This window comes from Nicotiana attenuata, unplaced genomic scaffold (genome assembly GCF_001879085.1).
Source record: "Nicotiana attenuata strain UT unplaced genomic scaffold, NIATTr2, whole genome shotgun sequence".
Classification (NCBI taxonomy): domain Eukaryota; kingdom Viridiplantae; phylum Streptophyta; class Magnoliopsida; order Solanales; family Solanaceae; genus Nicotiana; species Nicotiana attenuata.
In genome coordinates, this window is record NW_017672897.1 from 38,130 (window position 1) to 61,882 (window position 23,753).

At 36.1% G+C, this 23,753-nt stretch overlaps 4 protein-coding genes across 6 annotated transcripts in view; 2 read left to right on the top strand and 2 right to left on the bottom strand.

The window, feature by feature from the left end:
- Positions 1-3,424: 3,424 nt before the first annotated feature.
- LOC109214850 lies at positions 3,425-4,281 on the bottom strand. The gene is made up of 2 exons (XM_019378804.1): positions 3,994-4,281; positions 3,425-3,856 (listed from the first exon to the last, which is right to left on the bottom strand). The coding sequence occupies exons 1-2, from the start codon at positions 4,279-4,281 to the stop codon at positions 3,425-3,427; spliced, it is 720 nt and encodes a 239-aa protein (XP_019234349.1).
- An 8,443-nt stretch (positions 4,282-12,724) lies between these two features.
- Positions 12,725-16,378, top strand: LOC109214854 (uncharacterized protein C24B11.05-like). Of its 3 annotated transcripts, none has more exons than XM_019378810.1 (10): positions 12,725-12,887; positions 14,561-14,628; positions 14,717-14,782; positions 14,883-14,980; positions 15,066-15,103; positions 15,188-15,275; positions 15,371-15,512; positions 15,598-15,686; positions 15,794-15,859; positions 15,965-16,233. In XM_019378810.1, exons 2-10 carry the CDS (start codon positions 14,568-14,570, stop codon positions 16,106-16,108), a joined length of 792 nt encoding a protein of 263 aa, XP_019234355.1. In that variant the 5' UTR covers positions 12,725-12,887; positions 14,561-14,567; the 3' UTR covers positions 16,109-16,233. The 3 variants fall into 3 exon arrangements, with proteins under 3 accessions (XP_019234355.1, XP_019234353.1, XP_019234354.1); XM_019378808.1 differs by having other exon boundaries at positions 12,726-12,887; positions 14,553-14,628; positions 15,965-16,378; XM_019378809.1 differs by lacking the exon at positions 12,725-12,887 and adding an exon at positions 14,096-14,202 and having other exon boundaries at positions 14,553-14,628.
- Positions 16,379-19,444: 3,066 nt separating this feature from the next.
- On the bottom strand, positions 19,445-23,107 carry LOC109214852 (scarecrow-like protein 14). The gene is made up of 2 exons (XM_019378806.1): positions 22,941-23,107; positions 19,445-22,133 (listed from the first exon to the last, which is right to left on the bottom strand). Exon 2 carries the CDS (start codon positions 22,110-22,112, stop codon positions 19,875-19,877), a length of 2,238 nt encoding a protein of 745 aa, XP_019234351.1. The 5' UTR covers positions 22,113-22,133; positions 22,941-23,107; the 3' UTR covers positions 19,445-19,874.
- LOC109214851 (L10-interacting MYB domain-containing protein-like) overlaps positions 22,960-23,753 on the top strand; it is a 7,454-nt gene continuing 6,660 nt past the window's right edge. Inside the window, exon 1 of the mRNA XM_019378805.1 lies at positions 22,960-23,045. Coding sequence (XP_019234350.1) covers positions 22,960-23,045 — 86 coding nt within the window. The remainder of the gene's footprint in view (positions 23,046-23,753) is intronic.

Genomic DNA, 23,753 nt, shown 5'->3' on the forward strand with positions numbered 1-23,753 from the left:
AGATGCCAATAATCATGGTATCAACAAAGATGATTTTGATATCTTTGAAAGTGGTCAATATCAGACGTACGCTTGGGGAAAAAAGTCATTTGAAGATATTTTAAAGATAATGAGGGACAGACAGTGTGACTATTTGACAATGTATAGGCTTGGAGGTTTGCCACTTGCATTACAAATATGGTTTTTTGAGTGTTGCTCTATGGTTGACAAGCATCTAGCTGTTCGCGTTGGCACAAATGTGCCACGCATTCTTAATTGGAAAGTGACTGAAACTCCAACATATGCGGATTTGACTAGCGGGGTGATCATGTGTAGTATCGACAAGGTAAACATTTTGTACCATAATACTTCTTCATATATGATTTCAGTTTTTCTGTATGTATATTTATGAACATGTCACAATTTTCTTTTTCTACTATTGTAATCCAGTTTTTCTTCTTGTAGTTGAACTATAGGAACATTTCCCCTACTCGTGAAGAGATGTCAACTCTGAACATCGACACGCTTTTTGAAGTTAATGCCGATGATGTTGCATCAGGGGAGGTGCCTGCCTTTCACACTGATGATTCTGTCGCTGCATCTCCACTTTGTCCTCAAAATACGGAGCAACAGTCTAAACGACCTTTTCCTCAGAATATGGATCGACAGCCTAACCCGAGTTATGATCTTTTGGTGCGCATTGATCTGTTGAATGCTGAAGTTGAGGAGTGCTGTTGGAAAGGTACTGGACCTTTAGCTTTTCTGTAGTTTATTAGTACTTTTTGTATATACATGGTTTTTTTGGTTATAAACATGGTTGTTGATTTGCTTTTAGTTTTTTTTGTTGTAGTTGATTGATACAGTGACGACACTCAACAATTATGTAGTTTCTTCCTTTGAAAAAGTGTTCAGTTTTCTGAATATGAAGGAAACCAAGCAAACGAGGGAGGATGTTACTGATTCTAAGGTAATTGTTTACTGATAAAACCAAATCACTCAACAGTTATGCCTTCTCTGAATCATCACTCAACATGCCTTCTCTTTCTATTGTTTTTTATTAGATTCCTCAGCGCGTGTCTGATGACAATACATCTGGTCTCAGCGAATTTGATGGCTATCAATATGATGTTGTTCCTGACTTTGTCAATCAAGTGAATCAAGATAACGTGCTAGCTGACGAGTGAGTTACTGATGGTGTTGATCATGGTATTTGTTCTGCATTTTATCATTTTTTGTCTGATTTTTCTTTTCTTCATTTTGAAAGTTTTTTATTATTTGTTTTCTTTGTCTAAGGAGCAGCAGGTGATGTCAAGGGTGACACATTTTGGGGTTACATTGGCGATGAAGATTTAGCTGCGCTACAGATGTCCCAAATTTTGCTTTACAAACAATCCATCATAGACGTAGAAGATGATTACATTTCTCCTGAACAGTCAGTTCGACAGAAAATACCAGGAAAATATGCCAAATCTCCATATTTGCTAGTTTTTTGATTCGGGGGCATCAGGATCGGCGCCCAAGATCATTTTTGATATCGAGCATCCTTTCAGGATCGAAATTGATGACTTTGATCCATTGTCGCTATTGGCTAAAGAGTTTTGCGCATTTGTTGATAATGGGATGGATACGAGGCTAAGGTATCTTCACTTTATTTAATCTTTCATGTCCTGATTTTATACTTGTCAATGAATATAGTTCTGATTACTTTTTATTTTTTGTGATTTGAAGTGCCAAAAATATATATCCCGATGAAGTAAATAAGCTTGCGGAAGCTTTTACTTTTGGCTCGTGTAATGTGGCCACGAAGGATTGGTTCCACTCACTTGCATATTGTGGTCGACCTTTCATTGACACGGTATTTAATAAATTTCTGTTCTAATGCCTTTTTTTATTTGTTGCATATCTTTATTGTTTGAGACCCCCATAGTGTACACATAGCTTTGTATAATCACAGTATAAGATTGTATAACCTTGTATAAATATGTATACCTCTGTATAATAGTGTATAAATTTCTATATTTAAAAAATCTGGTAGTGATGGTTGTTCTGTTTTATTTCTTGTCTCAGCACTTGGATGTCCTCTTTTATTATTTGAGGAAGAGGGGAAAATATGGGCCGAGTGTTTCCATGCGGTTTACTACAACTGACTTTGCCTTTGGTAACAAAATCAACTCCCTGTATAAAGATTTCAAAGTGAATCAAGATCCTTCAGTGATTCCTGAAGGGCATGAGATAGAAGAGTACATTAGAGGATATTATTGTGATGCAAATGTACCGTGGCACACTGTTGACCACGTCTTATTCCTTATCTATGTGAAGCGCGGAAGAGAAAAATTGGGCCATTGGGTTTTGGGGTTGTTTACGTTCATAGATAGGTGCATCCACATCTATGACTCTAACCGTAGAGCTATTAATGATAGAATTGCTTTGGATGCTGCATTACCTTATGCAATTATGATACCTTACTTCTTGAAGAGTTCTGATTTTTATGTCGAGAAGAAAGGCATTGATTGGAACAATGGTGCATATACCGATAAATCCCATTCTGATGCTTTGCAGATTAATCTGGTTAATAATGTGCCCCAACAGATCAAATGGTAAGTTAATCTCAATTGTTTTACTATTTTACTATTAGTGTACCTATTTGAATCTGATTTGTTTCTTTTTAATTACAGTGATTGTGGTGCTTTTGTTGCTGGCTTTGCTGAGTATTTCATCCTTGGTAAGGAAATTTGAAAAGATAATTTTGACATTGAGACACTTCGCACCAGGTGGGGATCTCTGTTGTGGGATTATGGAGGGAAAAAAGAACAGTCCGGTGCAATTAGTGGTGATGAAATCACAGGGAGACTTTTCAGGAAGAGGAAGAGGGGACGACCGAGAAAGTAGTTCTGTTTTTTCCATTTTACTGTAGTTTTTCTATGTATCAGGAGTTGTTGCCTAGTTTTGTCTAAGTGCTATTCTGCTACTTGTGAGATAACCTTAAAGGATATTATAAATGTTTTTATTTTTGTGTAATTTGTGGTAGTCATTACACATTGTGGCTGTGAATGAATTACATTTTAATGAGTATTTCAGTTGTTTTTGTCCTTTAACAAAGTATGTATTTTCATTATGGTTGCAGTTTTGTTAATGTAGCAGGGTTTATACATATGTATACAATAATATACATAGTTATACAAACTTATACTCTCATTTATACATCTGTATACATATAATACCATTGATTGTTTGCAGTTCTGTTTTGTATTTCTACAATCTATCAATATATTTAGCACCATTAAAAACAGCAAGACATTATTATTGGATAATCAAAACATGCATAATGAAACATCTCAATTGCTTGTGAAACTTAACTACTCAACATTTGTAACTCTATTGTTTGTGAAACTTAACTACTCAACATGACAACAAATGTAATAGGAAGTGTTATGTTTCCAACTATTTATTTTGGTCGATTCCTACATGTTTTTCTATTGTGACCACCTTGTCCATACACAGAATATGAAAACGCCCTCTTAGACTCTTTCTCTGAAGCAGGTTTGAGTCTTTCCTTTCTTGGCCTTCCTGCATTCCTTCTCCCTTTAGGTGGTAGGACCACATCTTCCAGCACCTCTGTTGGGATTACCCATAAACTCTCATCTGGCATCGGATTCACTGGAAATTCATAAGTTCTAAGGAGTTTATCCTTCTTGTAGTAAAAAGAGAAATACTGGCCAGGTTTCAGCTGCTGGTTCTTCAAAACCGCCCAAGCATGCGGACATGGAAGTTCATCCATTTGAAATTTTCCGCAATTGCATGTTCCCTCTTCAAGGCACACTATGTTTCGCCTTACCCTTTCAAACACAGTATATAACTGCTCCGTAGCAGGCCTCACCTGCAAATTTTTTTTTAAAAAAAAGTTAATGAACATTATACATTATTATACAGAGTTATGCATCCTTATACAAGCAGTAAAATGCAAGCCAGCAGTGCCAAGCATCATTATATTTGATTCATTTTACCGTCATTTGCTCTGATGCAATCAGATTTTCCCGAAGGAGCGTACTTTTCGCCAAGCTCTGTAGATGTCTCCATTGCACTTTTTCTGTTTTTGTTGTTCCACTGTTGTAGCAAATTTTTCATGTACTCCAGCAATCGCATTACTGGTAACTCTCTAGCATCCTTGTTTGCTGCATTAATTGACTCTGCAATATTGGAAGTCATTACCATTGACCTTTTCACTTTGGAATATGCCCTAGACCACCTTTCGTAGCCAATTTCGAACAAGTAAGGCTGCACACTCGGATCAATTTTGCACATCTCTGTCATATGGTACTCAAACTTCTCTATCGTGTAAGCTCTAGCCAAAGCAAAGAAGATATCCTTCAATTATTTGTGATGTTTCTTGAATGTGCGCTTTACATTCTGCCATAAGTGAAACATGCAAATACAATGTGGTACTTGTGGGTACACAGCTTTTGTGGCATTGAAGATGCTTTCATTTCTATCTGAAACTATACACATCCCTTCCCTAACTGCAAAAGTACCCTTTATCTGGACAAAGAACCACTCCCAAGATTTGTTATTCTCTGAATCTACAATTGCATATGCAAGTGGAAGGATTTTTCCTGTTTATACAAAATAGATATTAGGATTCAGACAATTATGCTAAATCTTATACACAATTATACATATGTAGGGGCTGGGTTATTTGCTTGGAGAAGTTTCAGCTATGTCTTGAAGAATTNTTTATACATGAAACTACAACATTATACAAACTGCAGAAACAAGGTAGATGCAGTCAATTCACCAGCTCCATCCTGTGTGCAAGCAGTCAATATGGTACCCTTATATGTTGCTTTAAGGAAACTTCCGTCAACAACCATTATCGGTCTGCAATGCTCCCAGCCCTTGATAGATGCATATAGCGAAACATATGCATAATAAAAGCATCCATCTTCTGATTTGTGCAACTTTGTAACCGTTCCTGGATTTGTATGCTCCAACATATAAAATACTTTGGTAACTCCTTATATGAATCACTCGGACTCCCTCTTATCATTTTCATTGCTATCTCTTTAGCTCTCCATGCTTTCATGTAGCTCACTTCAATCCCGTGTTGTTTTTGTATGTCCTCTATTATATCATTAATCATCTGTTTCCGGAAGAAATCGAAGAATTTCTTGGGAATCCTACAAGATCCGTTCGTTCTTTTTTCTCTGATAGATGGTCAGAACTTCATCTGGGTTCGAATCCTACGAGTTATAAAATATTTCTTTTTGAATTTTCCAATTTTTTTTCGAGTTCCTTAAAAATGGGCTCAAAAAAGGAAGGGCGTTTTCGAGGAGAACCACTCCTCAATCAGATCCATAACTGCTGTTGCTTGTGCAGATAATCTACGAAGAAAGGAGGGGAAAGGGCAGATCAACCAAAGATCCTACTTCTTCAATAATTGAAGGATATTTCAAGTAGAAGAGCTGACGTATTGTTTCACATGCGGTGTAAACTTTTTTTGGATTAACATACTTGTCCTTGACTATACTAGCAATTACACCCGAAGTAGCTTGACGTTGTGTTAAGTATCTTTCACCATAGCCGCATGTGTGATTATTATTTTAGCTTCTCACTTTGAATATGTTTGCCTTGAAAACGGCAGAAGATTTGAAACTCCAAGCACAATTGTCATCCACACACATAAGGTGATACCTAGGATTAAAGATCATTCAACTTCTAAATACACTCGTATACAAAAACATAACTACATATATACTAATTTTAATACCTATATACAAATATATACTACTTTATACATATTTATACATACATATAACAAAATATACAATTATTGACATACCTTGTTGCGCTTGATCTCTTCACCTTGAATTTGAACCTCTCGCGTACAGCCAAGTTCTTCATCACATTCATAACTGTCTCTTTATCTTTATAAACTCGATCCTCCTCAACAAATTCTTTCAACATATTATCTATTATACCCGTGGTTTCACTAAGTTTCGTGTTTTCAATCAATTCGATATCATGCATAATCTCAGTGCTATCAATTGTGGATACATCTATAGAATTAGAACTTGTAACAACCAAACAACTAGAACTTGTAGCAAAACAACTGGAACTTGTAGCAACCAAATGATTATCATAAATCTCATTCACTGTCACAAAACAAGGGATACTCAGTGAAATTCAAGCTTTTCTTCTTTAATTCGATATACACCTTAACACCTGTATCGTTGTAAATCGGGATCGGTGGCAAACCATCATTTGGGAGAAAGTTAATCTCTATTGTGTTTAACTCACTATCGATCCTGTCACGACCCCGATTCACACCTCGGGAGTCGTGATGGCGCCTACTAGTACGAGCTAGGCAAGTCAATTAATTTCACAATCTACCCTTTTTACTCATTTTATATTCATTAGCAATTTTTAATAATAATAATAATAATATTTAAACAACGGAATTTAACATAAGCGGAAGAAAGAAGCCATAAGCTATCTGAACACGAATATCTAATACAACTGCTTGAACCTTGACTACCCAGAACTGGTGTCACAGTATCACAGACAATCTAAGATTTACTATATACAAAGTCTGAAGAAAATATCAATACACTATTTCTGAATATAAGGAAGATGAAACAGGAAATGAGGATAGAGGAGACGCCAGTGCCTGCGTACGCCTGCAGGTCTACCTTGGATCTCCGCGTGAACTGAAAATAGCCTCCAACCTACGGTCTGAAATCGACAACACTGGGATCTGCACAAAAGAGTGCAGAGTGTAGTATCAGCACAACCGACCCTATGTGCTGGTAAGTGCCTAGCCTAACCTCAGCGAAGTAGTGACGAGGCTAGGACCAGACCACCAAATGAACCTGTGCAATTATATAATATACAGCGGAAGGTAAAGCAGAAATAAACAAGTAAGGATGGGAGGGGGAAACATGCTTCGGAGAATGACAGGTAGAAACAGAATATCAAGAGAACTAATAAGGAATCAAAATCCAACCACTAACAAGAATAAGGAAAACAAAGGCAGATTTCACTTTCTTTTCACATCTTGTTGCAGGCGTGCATCCCGATCCCATTTCCTATATCTCGTGGCAGGCGTGCCACCCGCTCCCATTTCATTATACCTCGTGGTAGGCGTACCACCCGCTCCCATTTCATTATATCTCGTGGTAGGCGTACTACCCGCTCCCATTTCATTATATCTCGTGGTAGGCGTACCACCTGCTCCTATATAATATTGTTTCGGCGTGCAACCCGATCCATATATAATATTGTTGTGGCGTGCAATCCGATCCATATATAATATTTACAATTATAACGAGAGTCCTGACAAGGGATCGAAAGGTCTACACTATCCCGGCAAGGAAAAAGAAACAGCTATAACCAAACTTGTTACAACACCTAACTACCTCAGCTATACCCAAACTTGTTCCAACACCAAACTACCTCAGCTTTACCCAAACTTGTTACAACACCTAACTACCTCAGCTATACCCAAACTTGTTCCAACATCTAACTACCTCAGCTATAACCATAATCCTTACCTAACACAAAGAATCATCAACCTAAGTATCCGTAATATCAATTAAGAACACAATGCAAGGTACCCACAACTCAACAATAACCCGGCAAGGGGCAACATAATGATCTCTTCTCTTTCTCACTTTTACTTCACAACTCGAGCCACTGCTCTAGAGGTTCAATTATTACTTATACTTTCACAATTCGTTATACAACTGGAGCCAACGCTCCTCAATGTTCATAGGTCACAATTCTTTTCACAACTTTACACAACAAATAGAAGTTTTCACCAAGGCATGAATAATACAACGAAATCATGGAAATCACAATATAAGACTCATGGTCATGCTCGACATCGACGTATAGATACTCGTCACCATGCCTATATGTCGTACTCAACAAGAAGCAATTAGCAAATAGGACACAACTCCTAATCCCTCAAGCTAAGGTTAGACCAAACACTTACCTCGAACTTCCACGGCCAACTCAAGCCTCAAGCACCGCCTTTCCTTTCGAATTCGGATCCAAATCAATCGTATCTATACATAATCAACTTTATAACATCAACAAACGCTAAACAATTCAATTCCAATGCCTAATTATAGCTTTCTAATCGTTCTTCCCAAAAATCCAAAAATCGACCCCGGGCCCGCTTGGTCAAAACACGAGGTTTGAACCAAAATCCGATCCCCCATTCACCCACGAGCCCAAATATATAATTTGTTTTCAAATCCGACCCCCAAACGAGGTCTAAATCATAAATAATCAAAAAGCCCTAATTCTACCCAAATTCCTAATTTTCTACCCTTAATCACATGTTTAGGCCTAGAAATCTAGTGGGTGTTGATAAAAATGGAAGAAACAAGTTAAAGATTACTTACCCAAGAGATTATGGTGAAGAAATGCTTCAAAAATCGTCCTAGAGCTTTGGAGAAGAAGGGGTTTATGAAATCTTTATAAAATCCCAAAAGTGATCTGTTTTTGGTCTTTTAAAAAAATCACTGGGCGAAATTGTCTTTCGCGATCACGACAGACCCTTCGCGTTCGCGATGGGTCAGGCTGGATAAGCCTTCGCATTCGCGACATCGGGCTCGTGTTCGCAGAGAGTAAACTCCTCGAGCCCTCGCGTTCGCGTCCAAAGGGCCGTGTTCGCGTTGAACAAATGAGAACTCCCTCCCCAGGCCCATTGCCTTACGCGTTCGCGTGTACCTGGACGCGTTCGCGAAGGGTACTCCCCCCTCAGCCTCGCGTTCGCGTCTCAGGCTTCGCGTTCGCGAAGAAGAAAACTGGCACTTGGGATTTTTGCCTTATGCGTTCGCGAGTGGGACCACGCGAACACGAAGAACAAATTCCATGTGCACTGAACAGCAAAATCTGCAACATTTCTTAAGTTCAAAAACCTTCCGAAACACACCCGAGCCCTCGGGGCTCCTAACCAAACATACACACTAACTCAATGACATCATACGAACTTATCCGTGCGATCAAATCGAAATAACCTCAATAACAACGAATTAAACCTCAAAATCAAAGAATTTTTCTCAAACTTCATAAAACATCAACTTTTGCAATTTAGGTCCGAATCACGTCAAATGACATTCGTTTTTCACCAAATTTCACAGAATCATCTTAAATCATATATAAGATATGTACCGGGCGCCGGAACCAAAATACGGGCCTGATACCAACATGTTCTAGTCAAATTTCATTTCAAATTCCTTTAAATAATTTCAAAAAATAATTTTCTTCAATAATTCATTTCTCGGGCTTGGGACCTCGGAATTTGATTCCGGATATATGCCCAAGTCCCATATTTTCATACGGACCCTCCGGAACCGTCAAATCACGAGTCCGGGTCCGTCTACCAAAAATGTTGATCGAAGTCAACTTAAATGCATTTTAAGTCAAAATTTCAATATTTCACAGCTTTTTCACATAACATCTTTCCGGCTACACGCCCGGACTGCGCACGCAAATCGAGGTGACTCTAAATGAGGTTTTCAAAGCCTCGGAATCACAGGATTTAATTTAAAAGCAAGTGATGACCTTTTGGGTCATCATAGATCTTAATCTGTTCCGAAATAGCTGCAACTAAATTGTTGTAGCTGAATGTCGACTCGATAATTACACAATCGCTGACGAAATTGATAAACTTGTTTTCTTCCCATTCACCACTATGAAGGACGTAAACTGGAAAAAGCTCCATCGAACATAATATTGAAATCAAAATTGCAGCAAAAATGAAAATTGCGCTGATTTGCAGCCAAAAAATTCACTTTTCGTGTTTGATTTTGCTGTTAATTCGAGATGAAGAAGAAATTCTAGGGTTTTTTGGAGCTGCATTGATCGCAAGATCTCGTTTTTGTACATTTGGGGAAGAAGAATGGAAATAATTAGAGAAAATCCCGCTGAAAGAAAGAAAATCCCGCTTCTGACTCTCAAAAAACGGAAATAACGCCCCTTTTTTCGGATATGGGCCTCTAATTTTGGGCTATTCAATTGTAAATTGAAATATGGATTATAAAGTTGAAAAGGAGACGACCCACTTGTTTTAATATAAAAATTTCCCATTTAAATTCCGTAATATTCTTCGCGCATGGCATGGATATCGAACGTCCGTGGTGTGAAAAAGCGGACTAGTAGGTATTAAAAGGAGGGTCTTAGCATGTGCCCTAAGACCGAATGCATTAAAGACTTTGACGACTTTGTGGTGGCGTGAAGCGTGTTATACTAACACGAATACTGTTTTAAGTCTTGGTAACATAATTCTAATTGTTCGGTGTCCTACTAATTAAGAACCCCATAAAGAAACATATTCTTTTTATTTATCCATGTGATGATTTTATGAAGAAAAAAAAATGAACAAATGATGCTTTTTTAAAGTTATTGTAAATGATACTATATATGTTCCATTTTATAAGTACATGGTCTAATTTTTCCAGATAATTAATGAGAAAGTACAAATATGTATATTGAAGAACTAGAGAATGTCTAGTGGTAAAACTGTCAACATTCAAGTGGGGTGTACAAATCGAACCGAAAAATCGCACCAAATCGAAAAGTCAAATCAAACCGATTAAAAACCTCGACTTGGTTTGGTATTGAGTACAAAAATCCAAACCAACCCGACATATAAATATATAATTTTTATATATATATTTTAAGATTTTATATAAAATTTTCTTTAAAAAATGTCTAGAAATATTTGAGATTCTCTTACGGGATATAAAATTTAATAGAATATGAAGTGCTCCATATTTATTGACCTTAAATAATGGGTTGTATGATCACTTTCTTATCAAGCGTTACTGAAATGCGTCTACCTCTTTGTTCTTCCATATTCATATCATATGTTAAGATCTATTAAACTTTATATCTTTTTCGAATGTGAGTGCTTATTAGTATTTAGGTATCATATTGATTTTTATGTTTAATTACTAAATTCGGTTAACCTGAAGGTGTATATCAACGAAAAATTATCGTCAGACGACTAAAAAAATTATTATTATGTGTTACTAATAGAATTCTCCCATAAGAATATTTTAATTGATAATATATTTGTCAATCTTTTTTGTATTTTTACTAAATAGATATATACTTATTAAATATTTAACAAAAAAGATTGAAATAATATGTAAGTAACAAAAAATCCGAAAACCCAACAAAATCGAACCAATCCAAATCGATATAGTTGGTTTGGTTTGGTTTTGACAAAAATCAAACCAACCGGGTCGATGTACACCCCTACTTTCAAGCACTTCCTTTGTTTCAAAAGAGACCTTCGTAAATTTTAATTATAATATTGTCATTTTTAATGAAACTTCCTTTTAGAAATGATATATATGTCTAAGTTGAAAGATTATTTTCGATATACAACTTCATTTTAGACCGCAAGATCAACTTTTTTATATTTAAATGCACAGAAAACGAAACCAAGGGAGTACACGTTGCTGGAGAAATTTTATTTTGTGTTTCACATTCCACATCACACTTATGTGAGGCATTTGAGTACTTGACAAGTAGATTCATGGGTCCCATTTGTTTACTTTAAAGATAAAACTAAAAAAGGCAATTTAAAAGTCAATTTAATATGCCTAACTAAGGACAAAAATAAGTAATAACATAATAATCAAAATGATAAGAAAATATACGCATTTAAAAAGCTAAACGTTCTTTTCCTTCCGATCGGCACATGAATTTCAGAAGCTAAAACATATACTCCTATTTGAGTTGGAAAAATATGCTAACTTATAAATTCTTTTTTTTTTCGAGTATGAAAAAAGAACTTTGTTTAACAATTTTTGTTTGAAACTTTTTTTAGACCATTTCTCGATTGAAACTTTTTTAAGACCATTTCTCGCTTTTAACTTTTTCCAGTTGACAAGAGCTTGAAAAATAATCATCTTGTTATGCTTAATAATAATTAAATATATCAAAAAGAAGGAAAAATTATTATTGATTATTTAGAAAAGTAACTCACATTAATATAATAGAGACGGACAATTGCAGAATAATATAAAACGTTCAATGTTTATTAACTCATCAAATTGTTACTTGCTAGCATTCTTCAAGCCTCTCTCCAATAATATAATTCCAATCCATATGTGGAGCCAAAAAAAGTTTCAATGATGGTGATGATCTAATCGAGGAATGGTATAAAAAAAATCAATCGAAAAATGGTCTAAAAAAAGTTGCAAAAAAATTGTTAAACAAAGTTTTGTTTTCATACATAACAAAAAAAAAGAATTTATAAGTTAGCATAGTTTTCCAACTCAAATATTAATATATGTTTTAGCTTCACAAATACATGTGCTGATCGGAAGGAAAAGAACTGTTAACTTTTTAAATGCATATATTTTCTTACTAATTTGATTATTATGTATTTTACTTATTTTTGTCCTTAATTAGACGTATTAAATGACTTTTAAATTGCTTTTTTAAGTTTTATCTTCAAAGTAAACAAATGGAATTCATAAATCCACTTGTCAAGTAATCTGAGACCTCACATAAGTATGAGGTGGAATGTGACACACAAAATAAAATTTCTCACGTTGCTGTACATACTACAGTGCAATGCAATTCCTGTCAATTTGGGGCATGTGGTTGGAGAAAAGAAAAAGATCTACTACTATTTGGAAAACAATTGGTCAGAAATGTAGACGTAGGACCCACGACTTGTTACATCCCTTTCGGCCCATCTTCCTACTTTATGAACAAGTAAAAGAAGCGCTCAATATCTTAACAATCCGCTGTTCCCTTCATTTCAAGTTTCTACGAGTAATAAATAGTTGCACTCTTTCGTTTATTTCCCTTCTTTCTTTTCTTATACTCCTATATTGAATTAAAACTGCTCCAAATAGTTTCCACATTCTCCCAGAGATCTGGTAATTCTCTTTCTCCAAATGGGTTCTCTCTGTTTTCAGAATATGTTGCAGTTTTAAGTGTTTTTACTTTCCAGATTATGTCTTTTCTCTTGTTTGTACTTTTGAGTATATATCCTTAACGATGTAGTAATGCTCTTTGTTCTCTTTCAAGTTTCTCCTAATCAGTGATTTTGTTTCAGTTTTAGGTGTTCTCTTTTTCGCACGGCAATTTTTTTTCCCCCTTGTTTGTACTTGTGAGTTTCACTGATGATCCAATAATGTTTTTGGGTAAAAACTTGCCCGCACTTGCACCAAATCATACTAATTTATTACGGTTACGTGATAAGTTGAGATGAGAATGTCTATTGATTAACTATGGTTTAGTGATAATCGTGTATGTAAAGATAGCCATTTCTACCGTCACCAAATGGGTATTCATATGTTTCAGATTTCGTTGCAGTTTCAGGAGTATGCTTGTCAAGTTTGTCTTTTTTCTTTCTTTTCTATTTTGTTCTTCCCCAATTTAAGGTTGTTTTGATTGAATGTCTTGTCCCTTTGAATCATTGTGTGGTAAAGGAATGGTTCAATCTGATCGTCTTCTTCATCGATCTATTTCTGCATGATTTTTAGGCAAGAGTCGGTGAATGATGAATATACTCTTTTAGGACTATACCGATATTGTGGACATAGTCGGTTAAAGACTAGTATACTGTTTACAATCATGGTGCTTTGTTTCATCGTATATGGTTTTCTCTTATTTCTCAAAGATCAAGAATGAATTTTGATCAACAGGTTGAAATTCAAGTTCATTCAGGTTTCTGGTGAACTACTCAGATGAGTGAATACATTCTTGTTTTAGTTTTCAATTTTTTCCCCTGCTAATCTCTGTATCTTTCCAAGTTTATTGGAAGGGACATTGATTAGATTTTATTTCTTATCTGCTAAGCAGTTTTATGTTTTTCTATTAGTAATTTGCTTCGAAACTCGAAGAGCCATGTTTGCGTATCTTAGGTCTTCTCCCCCTGTATTATCCTATGTTACTCGAACTCTCCAAAAATGACGCCGGGTGTGCAAAGCCAGACCAAGATTTGATGTTTATGAGTTCTGAATTTGCCCTGAACCCATTCCTCGTTTTAGTTACTGGGTTCACAATGAAATATTTAATGAATTTCCTTACACAATACATGATCTAAGCAAAAGTTAATGGGTTTTTCCGAACCTGTAAAAAGTACACTAGCTCCGCCCCGGTGGTGTGTGTCAGATCTTCCAAAAGTAGTACATTTTTTAAGGATCCAACGCGGGTGCGGCAGCATTTTGGAGAGTCCGCGTAACAGAGGTATTATATGGACATTTTGGTCTCCCTTGTGTTGATCTGCATATGATAATAGTGAATCAATTACCTTAGACCCATTTCCAAAGATGTTTTCTGCTATATTCCTCCCCTTCATTCTTTGGAAGAGGATTCCTATTATAGAAGCACTAGAACATGTATCTCTACTTCCTTCTTTCTATTGTTGGGGACAGAACACGAATTATCAGTATTATATGCCATGAGTTTCAAACTTTAATTGAGCCGTATCAGCTCTCTTAATAGCCTTATTATCTGTGTTTTAGGAGAATCTCTATCACACTTAACCATTATATATTTAATTTCTGAGCCAAATACTAATTTTGATATTGTTTAAGATCCTTAGAACCAAAATGGAGCATGAAGACAGCTACCAGCTAGTTTCAGAGCCAAAATATGAATGCCTTCTCTTTGGTAAGGCTTTATTTGTAACCTGTTCTCTTTACAAAAGAAGATTGCCTTGTGTAGTCATTCCTAAAGTTGCTTCTACCTCAATGTGCAGATGTTGATGATACACTTTATCCACTGAGCTCCGGTCTTTCAGCGCAATGCACGAAGAATATCATTGGTAATTTAGTAGTTTTCTTTAGTTTGATACTTCCCTGCATAATTGCTTCTTTGATAATTGTTTAAATAATCAATAATCTTCTGTTGGTTGCATCGTTTAGATTATATGGTTGAAAAGCTTGGCATAGATGAGGCTAAAGTTCCAGAAATGTGTGTAAGCTTATATAAGGAATATGGAACAACCATGGCTGGTCTCAGGGTAAGATTATCACTTGTTTGAATTAACTATTCTCACAGTTAGTTTAGGCTGTCCATATTCTAAACTTTGCATTCATTCTTTGCAGGCCATTGGTTATGACTTTGACTATGATGACTACCATAGGTACCGGTTCTTCTCTATGTTTCCTTGCACATCTCCTTGTATTGTTTTCAAATAAGAAGTACCTAATGCGATCTTCCTTGACAGTTTTGTACATGGGAGATTACCTTATGAACTTTTGAAGACTGACCACGTTTTGAGGAATCTTTTGCATAGCTTGCCTGTCCGGAAAGTTGTAAGTTACACATTCTTACATAGCACTACAAACAAATACCTTAGTGACTGTTGACGATGTTGATGTAATGTTCATATTTGTTGTGATTGAAACAGATATTTTCAAATGCGAATGAAGCCCATGTGGCAAAAGTTCTAAGCAGGCTGGGATTGGAGGACTGCTTTGATGATATCATATGCTTTGAGACTGTGAATCCTACTCGCAACAGCAGTGTTGCACAAGACAATATCAATGGCGGTGAGTTTTTAGCCAAAATCTAATGCCATTCCTCTTGAAACGGTTGTAATATATTAACTAATATAGATACTGCTTCTCCTCCCAGAATCTGCTAAGACTCTGGTTGTTTGCAAACCCTTCGAAGAAGCCTATGAACAAGCCTTTAAAATAGCCAATATTAACCCTCAGAAGACGGTATGTTATTAGCCTCTCTTTCACTCTGGTGGTTGAGTCTGAATTTCAATCTTTTACTGGTTTACATGAATTCTAACCTAATACTTTTATCTTTCTGCTTTCCTCAGCTATTCTTTGATGACTCGGTCCGTAACCTTCAGACTGCTAAGCTCATGGGCCTTCATACGGTTTGGGTAAGTAAAATTACTAATTTTTGGAGCAACAAAAAGAAAAAAATGTCATGCTTCTTCCTTGTTATTTGTTACTTTATGCTTATGAATTTCACTTATTTGGTATAGGTGGGAGCCTCACATAGAACAAAAGGTATAGATTATGCACTAGAGAGCATTCACAACATGAAGGAAGCATTACCTGAGTTATGGGAAGATGTTAAACCAGATGTTCGCATCTCAGAAAAGACTGCTATTGAAGTGAGAGTTTAGCTGGGTGTAATCTCACAATAAAGATTACCAAATACTAGTACTAGTATTTATTTAATTTCTTTTCCTTCTCTAGTTTCCTCCTTTGCCTGTTAACATGAATAACAGTAGTCATTGATTTCATCCCCTAACTGTATTATTATTGCTTAGTGGATGTGAAATCTTTAATGTGACTGTAAAAGCTTCTCTATAAAAGTAAGTGTTGGCATGTAAATTCGCTGATGGCTGTTGAAACTCGTTGAGTTGAAAGTATTTGGTTATTTCTCTTTTCTAGTTAAATTGTTTTCTGGGATAGAGTCACCATAAATATGATCTATGGGCAAAGTTACCCGCATAAAACTTTTTCATCACTAAAGGTATATTTTATCGTGTGACTCCCTAACTCTATTTTCCAGATATGGGATGAGTATCACTTTGTTTAAGAATTTTTAGTGAACCTTTTCCTTTCCTTTGCTTCCCCCCTCTAAGTTTGGTTTCAATTCCCAGAAAGAATATATATATATATATATATATATATATATATATGTGAGATAGAACAGCCATTAAAGAACACGATTAATGGAAATTAAGATTGAAAACGCCACTTTATATGCTTGAACAACAGAGGATTCGACAACTATAAATCCATGAGACAGTGCAAAAGGGAACGCGAGGATTATTTCATTGGAAATAAGTTTCAAATGCAAGTAAAGCTGCTAGTTACATAAGCAAAGGGAGATCGTATAAGTGCCAGCACCACATGATAAAAATCAAATTGTTCAGTTTGTTAAAGTTTAATTAGACTTGAGAATGATCATTATCAACAGGTTCATAACTCGGCCTTTCCATCTCTGCAGCATCAGTTACCATCTTCATCCACCACAAAGTCTTTGTGGTGTCGCCTTTTTACCTTGGCCCTCACTTGTTTCATTATGTCCTAGGTTTAATGGAAGCTTTCTTAACTGCCACTGCTTGCTTGTATGGTTCTGGCCTCTCAACTCTTGCAGTACCTTCACAAGCCACAATGTTCATAATTTCCTTCCCAAAAATTACCTTCTCATACAGAAATCTCTCTTGATTTTCACGCGGTAAAGCTGCCTCCATCATGTCAAACATAGAAGAGAAGTGAAATAGTGCCTCTTAATATCGACTTACAAAGAAAGTTGAGTTATATCCCCCGTTTTCGTGTGTTTCCTTTGTTAGCATCGCAATTAATTCACATCTTCTTGAATGTGCATGCTGTAACATACACCTGAAACATAGACAAATTTAGGATCTAAAGCCAGAATGACAGTGATCTTATTATCTATATATTTTTAAAATTTCTTTTTGCATTGATCTTCCTATTGCAAACTTGATCATTGCTTGCGGGTGTTCTAGTTAGGTGGTTATTAAATTCCATTTCAACAATCAAAGATGTTTAAATCTTTTGTGACATAATTAATACAAGAAGAAGAAAAAAACCTTATCATGTAGAATTCGTGAGGAAGAATGACGAGTACTCCTATTTTGAGGCACACTTTCTTGGAAACAAAGGTAAAAAAGGCTGGTAAGTTTGGGAGTATTGCAGCCGCCCTAAGCAGCAGTGCTTAGTGCTCCGTCGTCTCTTCAACATCGTTTATTCAAATAAGTACTATTTTCAACTCCATGCATTTTTTTTTTTCAAACCAAACGCCTACTTTAGATCAACTGCAATAAATGTTGCATGCTTTGGTTTGTTTATAACAAATATCATTCGCTACCATTCAATGATCATGTACAAAGTTTAGAAATAAAAAAATTCTTTGATCGAATGACAAATATCCTAAGGAACAATTCAACAATCAAGAAATCACAATTTGAACGATAATATCTTCAAAACGCAATATCACTTGTTATAACTAACACTTTGATACTGGTGAAGCATATTTACTTTGAAAAAGAAATTGACTATTCAAAGTGACTAAATATTTAAAAAAAAAAAATTATCAATGATTCCTTTTTCATTTTTCTCCCATCTTAAATAATTAGATGACTGTTTGCTGTTTCTATTGAAATTTTTTGTTACCCTTACTTGAGGAAATTTCCCGCAGATACAGATGACAAAGACGCAATTAAACATAGATCGTGATGGATCAGCTGGACTATACAATTATGGACATCTATTTTTGGGATGTAATCACTTGAAATTGCTTTATCAATTGGACCGTCTAATATAGTAAAAGCGTCAAGAAAATGACAAGCGCAAAACAAAAAGGCGGCATACGATGTAAGAAGACATTATACTGTAATAAGTCAAATATTAAACCAAAAGGCAAATATGTCTTCCAAACCAAACGTCAAATCATAGATCTCAATGAAGTTTAGTCCAAACTAAATTGACAAATTATACTGTACAAGTAAGCAATAATCATTTTATGGACCAGGTTCGTTACGTTCCCCAACAGCTAAATCTTCCGGCTTCTATTTGAGGCTTTATAATTCCAAATAGTGTTATTAGTGATTTTTAATTAAGATATTGAAACCATTTTATAATTTATCATTTTAGTTGTGAATATAAAAAAAGTGTCTTGGCTTTAATAGTTAAACTTTTAAATGTAATGGTTTACACAATTCCATGAGCAAGGTATTAGAGTAGATAAATATTCTGGATTCAAATCCAACCAGTAACTACCATAAATAGTTTTTACACTTGGTTGGCACAAGAAAATGAATCAAGCTTGTACCTCTAATCCGTATTTATGCTCTTAATAAAAAGAATCAAATAAAAGGTTAAAATACAGTATAAATGAAATCAAGATTCCTATTTTCTTAAAGATAGTGCAGGACAAATATCGGATAAAACTTGTCTCATAATTAATGATATCTTTTTTACTGACATTATCTTTTTTTTTTTAAGCATGTGATAACATGTCTTTGAGATGTCTTCTTTAGTTTTTTCTAGTAGGTTCGGATTTATTTAATTTAGTGATTTTTCCTTAGTTAAATAGAACAATGGTAGAACAGATTCTTTTCTTTCAGTTCATCAAAAAGTTTTATTACCATAAGAATATTCACCTGATAATAAGGGAAAACCAACGCCAAATATATAAGAAAGAACAACAAAAAGGAGGGAGAATTGCTTCAAATATTACGCTTCACCTATCAACTTAATGAAAGGTGGCTTAACAACATGAAATTCATAAAATTGAAGGTAAAAGACAAATTTAAAAGTTAATTTGGTCAACATTTTTTCCCTTTCAAAAAAAGAAAAGATATGAGAAATTATGCAACTACCATAGTCACCACAAGATTATCTTTGTCAAGACAAAAGATGCAACTTATCCTAGAAACTTGTTACACATTTTTGTTAAACCAAAAAACTGAACTGGAAAGGGAAAGAAAGTTGCAACATAATGGGTTTTAAAATTCTCCTTGATACATAGAATTGAACTGATAGACAACTCAACTCAACTCATTAGGCTAATTTAGAGAACGTAGATAGATAACAACTACCACTAGTTAGCCAATTGTACACAGAACGATCACAAGGAGACCAGGCAAGCAAAATCATATGTTTTTCACCATATTAAGCTTAATCAAGATTAGCAAAGACCAATCCTTTCTAGGGACAACATTATGTACAGAATGGCTAGATAACACGGTCGGTTTTGGCTACATAACAGCATCCTATGAACTAAAACGAAAATTGTGCCACCACCCAAGCAGCTGCATACAGAAGTGCAATCTCATGCATGAATGCAGTCCTCCTATGATCTTTTCTGGAGACCTCAGGATTCCCAGTTTGACAACAAACTAGTTCCAGATACTTCTATGCTGGCACCCAACACGAGCTAGCACATACTACCCGGCCTTTCCAACCCTGTAACATCCAATTACCATCCTCATCAAACACAAAATCTCGGTGGTATCCCCCCTTTACCTTGCACCTTAACTTCTGCATGAGTTGTTGGTTTAAGGGAAGCAGCTTGAATCCAGCCCTCATATTGCGGACCTGCCATTGCTTATATGTCTCAGGCCTCTCAACCCTCTCGGACCCTTCGCAAGCAATTACATTCATTGCCTCGCGCCTATAAAACTCTTGTTCAAAATGCAACCTCTGCTGATCATCACGGGGTAAAGTAGCATCAAACATGTCAAAGAGAGTTGAGTAGTGGAAGAGGGCCTCCCTGAAGCGAGTGACAAAGAAGGGTGCACTGTAAGATCCATTGACTACAGCTTGCACAAAGATATCTGGATTCATCTTTCTAATTAAGCTCAGAACTGCATCCCTTGGACTGTCCACAACCACTGTCTCATCCAATAGGTTCTTAAGACGAAAAAGGCAGTTCACAGCAACAGTCTCGCCACTTAAAAGTTTCAAGTCTTCAATTTTAATATTCTCCCAATTCTGTGTTGCTATCGCATTATACTCAAATGGAACATGAAAGCGCTCGCAATATTTTGCCAGGCGGCTCCCCGTCTGTTCTAAGCTTTCTGCTGGCCTGAAGCCAGGTTGGGGAAGGTCTATTCCAGTAATGCGAAGTTTTGGAGGCCCACCAGGTATCTGTGAGAGAAGCTGGATGAGTATTGGCCACTGGAAACCGTATGTTATACCAAAATCTATGAGATGCAATGTCCTGGCATTCGATGCTGTGTGGAAGATCATTTTATTCGCAAAGAATATTGATATTTTCTTGAACGGGCATGATGAAAGGTAAACCTGGTATGCTTTCAATTTCTCAGCAGCTGTGATCCTTTTCGGGGCAAGGGCAGCATATTGTTGAGTGCCAGTGCCAGCTAACCGAGCTTCAAGGCCATCTGCAAATACACTGGCCAGCCTCTGGTATGCATCACCTGTGGGTGAAGAATGCTGCCTGATCTGCTTTAGCTGTTCATTTGCCGTCCTGCGATCGTCAGCAGCAACAGATTGTGCACAGCTAATTAAGAGAGTCCTTATATCCACAGCTTCATTTTTAGTCCCTTGCTTTTTAGCACGAGTTTTTCCACCATTTGATCCATGTGCTTGTCCATTCTGACCTGAACACTTGTTTACTTCAGATGGCATCTCACGCTTGACATCACCACATCCTGTCCCCTTATCTGTACAAAGCAGAACCCTATCAAACATCTCTGATAACTCAACCTCCTCCTCCACATATATTGCTGATTGTTTGTTGCTCCTTTCGTCCTCGTGATCACTGTCCTCGGGATACTGATGCTTTCTTCCTTTTGTGCCATTAGGTGAGTGATTCTTCTCATCCTTCTCTACCTTGACGACAGCCTCTTTGGATACTTCCTCCATCTTTGGAGGCAATGAATATTTATCCAAATCGATGACAAATTGACTAAGGTTTGGAAGGAATTTACTAGCTTCCTCCATCCCTCTCTTGAATTGTAAGATGGACTCACTATCAGTAAATACATTAGGATTTACTAAAGAGTCCACATGGGCATTTGAATTATTGAAGTTGTTTACAGAACCATGGGACCTCTCTGAGTTACTCTGCACCAAAGGTTGGACGTTGTATTCCGATGGATGACTCTCTACCGGCAACCTAGATTCTCCAGGATCAACAACCCATTGAGGATCGGTGGAATTAGTACCAGTATTGCTACTACTTGTACTATGCTCGCTGGAATTCCAGAAATTGCTGTCTGGGCTTTTTAACTGATGGTCAACATAATCAGAGGTACGATAGGGTGAAGGAGGGTACGACTTGCCAAGGGCTTCATAGAAGGACTTCTCAGCAGCTTTTAGAGCAAGCGGATCATGGAACATGCTGGGCTTATCTTCAATATTCTCCTCCATTAGTATCTGGTTAAGGTACTTGAATAGAGAATCAGAGTCGTGATCATCCGGAGAGTCCACTTCCGAGCTCACATTTGAAGATGGAGCAAAGTTACCAACGTCTGGGCTTGATGTATTGTAAGGGGCACCAAAAGCTACATAGTTATCCGTATAACTGAGAGGATGATTCAGTGATTCCTCAAAGCGAGACAAATTGATCTGATCTTCGAACTCGAAAGTGTTTACAGGATGAGGCAACGGATTGAACCGAGGATCCATAAAAGTTGTGTACAGAACAATCTACAAATAAAGCAGAAAGGAGGAAAAGATTACAAGGAGAAAAGAGGGATGAAACAAAAAATTTCATTGGGTTGCAATAAACAATGAGAATATACTAAGCTGTGCATATATTGAAAAGGTGATAACTATTTTTTTTATCATAAGCAAACTTATACTGGCTAATATCGATATAAGACTCCAAAACAATAGAAGAACCAGATAATGGGTGGAAACAAAACCTAAGACTTTTCAGAAACTTAATTGGTCACATTAAACTTATGAAAAAAAATCAACGTTTCACTAACATCTGAAAGAGAAAAAAGTAATTCCAGACTATTAAAATGAAAACTCTGATTCAACAAGCACAGAAATCATCAGTGGAAACATGAATACTGATCAATTAATTGCAATAAATCAAAACAAACATTGACGATATCACCCAATGAATCAAAGCAATGAATAACAATATGACTCAAAATCGAAACACGAAAATAAATAATTAAAAAAAAAAAAGAACTGAAAGAACGAAGATCAAATCTAAGTTACAAACTTCACAAATGAAAGAGAAGACAGGCGCAAAACACCAAACTGGAAAAAAATGTGAACACCATTAATTTTTAGTTCTCTTTCATAAGATTAGATTCTTTTTTTAAAAAAAAAAAAAAAAAAGAAGTTTCTAAAGGAAGATAAGAAACTCCATAAGCCTGGACAGAATAATAACATCGAGAAGAACAAAAACCCAATTGAGAACTGAAGAAGTTGGGGGAACCATTTCTCAACTTGAAAAGCAAAAGTTTTACAACCATTTGTGTCTGCTGGTGTGCGTACCTTAGACTAAAGTGACGAGATGGCAGCAAAGAAGTTGAGCGGTGAAGTGAAAATGGGAGGCTCTCTCTCACTTTTTATTTTTGAGGAGAAAGAAAAGGCAAAAAGGTGCGAAGAGGATATGAATATTAAAACCCAAGGATCCAATACTGCGCCTTTATTAAACCAAGAGAAAAAGGGAAAAGGGAACCTTCTGTGAAGGAGAAGAAAAGAAAGTTAATGTTAAAAGTAAAGATCAGATAAAGCTTGACGGATCGTGGTTCTTACCCGCTAGCGCCAGTCAAACATGGGTCATGGCTTGCATCAAACCAGGTCATCTTCTATCTTTGTCTGTGTCTGTGCAGTGTGTGCAGCTCATTGGTGTTTGCTATGAGCCACAGTCCCACTTAGCTTTTTGAGGGCCAAGTAAAGTAATAATCATTGCTATTTAAAATATATTTACAATTAATATATTTAAAGATCAGTTAATTCATCTAAACTTCAGGCTACATTTTCTAGTGTTTTGAATTTTTGAGCTCCTAATTTGAAATTTAGGACTAAGAGCTTGTTTGGCCAAGCTTTTCGAAGGCCAAAAGTACTTTTTTTTTGTCACAAAAATAATTTTTGAAAAATTTAATGTGTTTGGCCAAAATAAAAAAGTACTTTTGGCTAACAGCAGAAGTCGTTTTTCTGCTTTTGGTAAGAAGCAGAAAATTCTAGCTTCTTCCAAGAAGCAGAAGCAAAAAATTAATTTATTTAAGACAAAACTATCCTCGCCATAAATTTATATTTTCCAACTTATTCTTTACATTTTCTTTCCGTGTATATATATATATA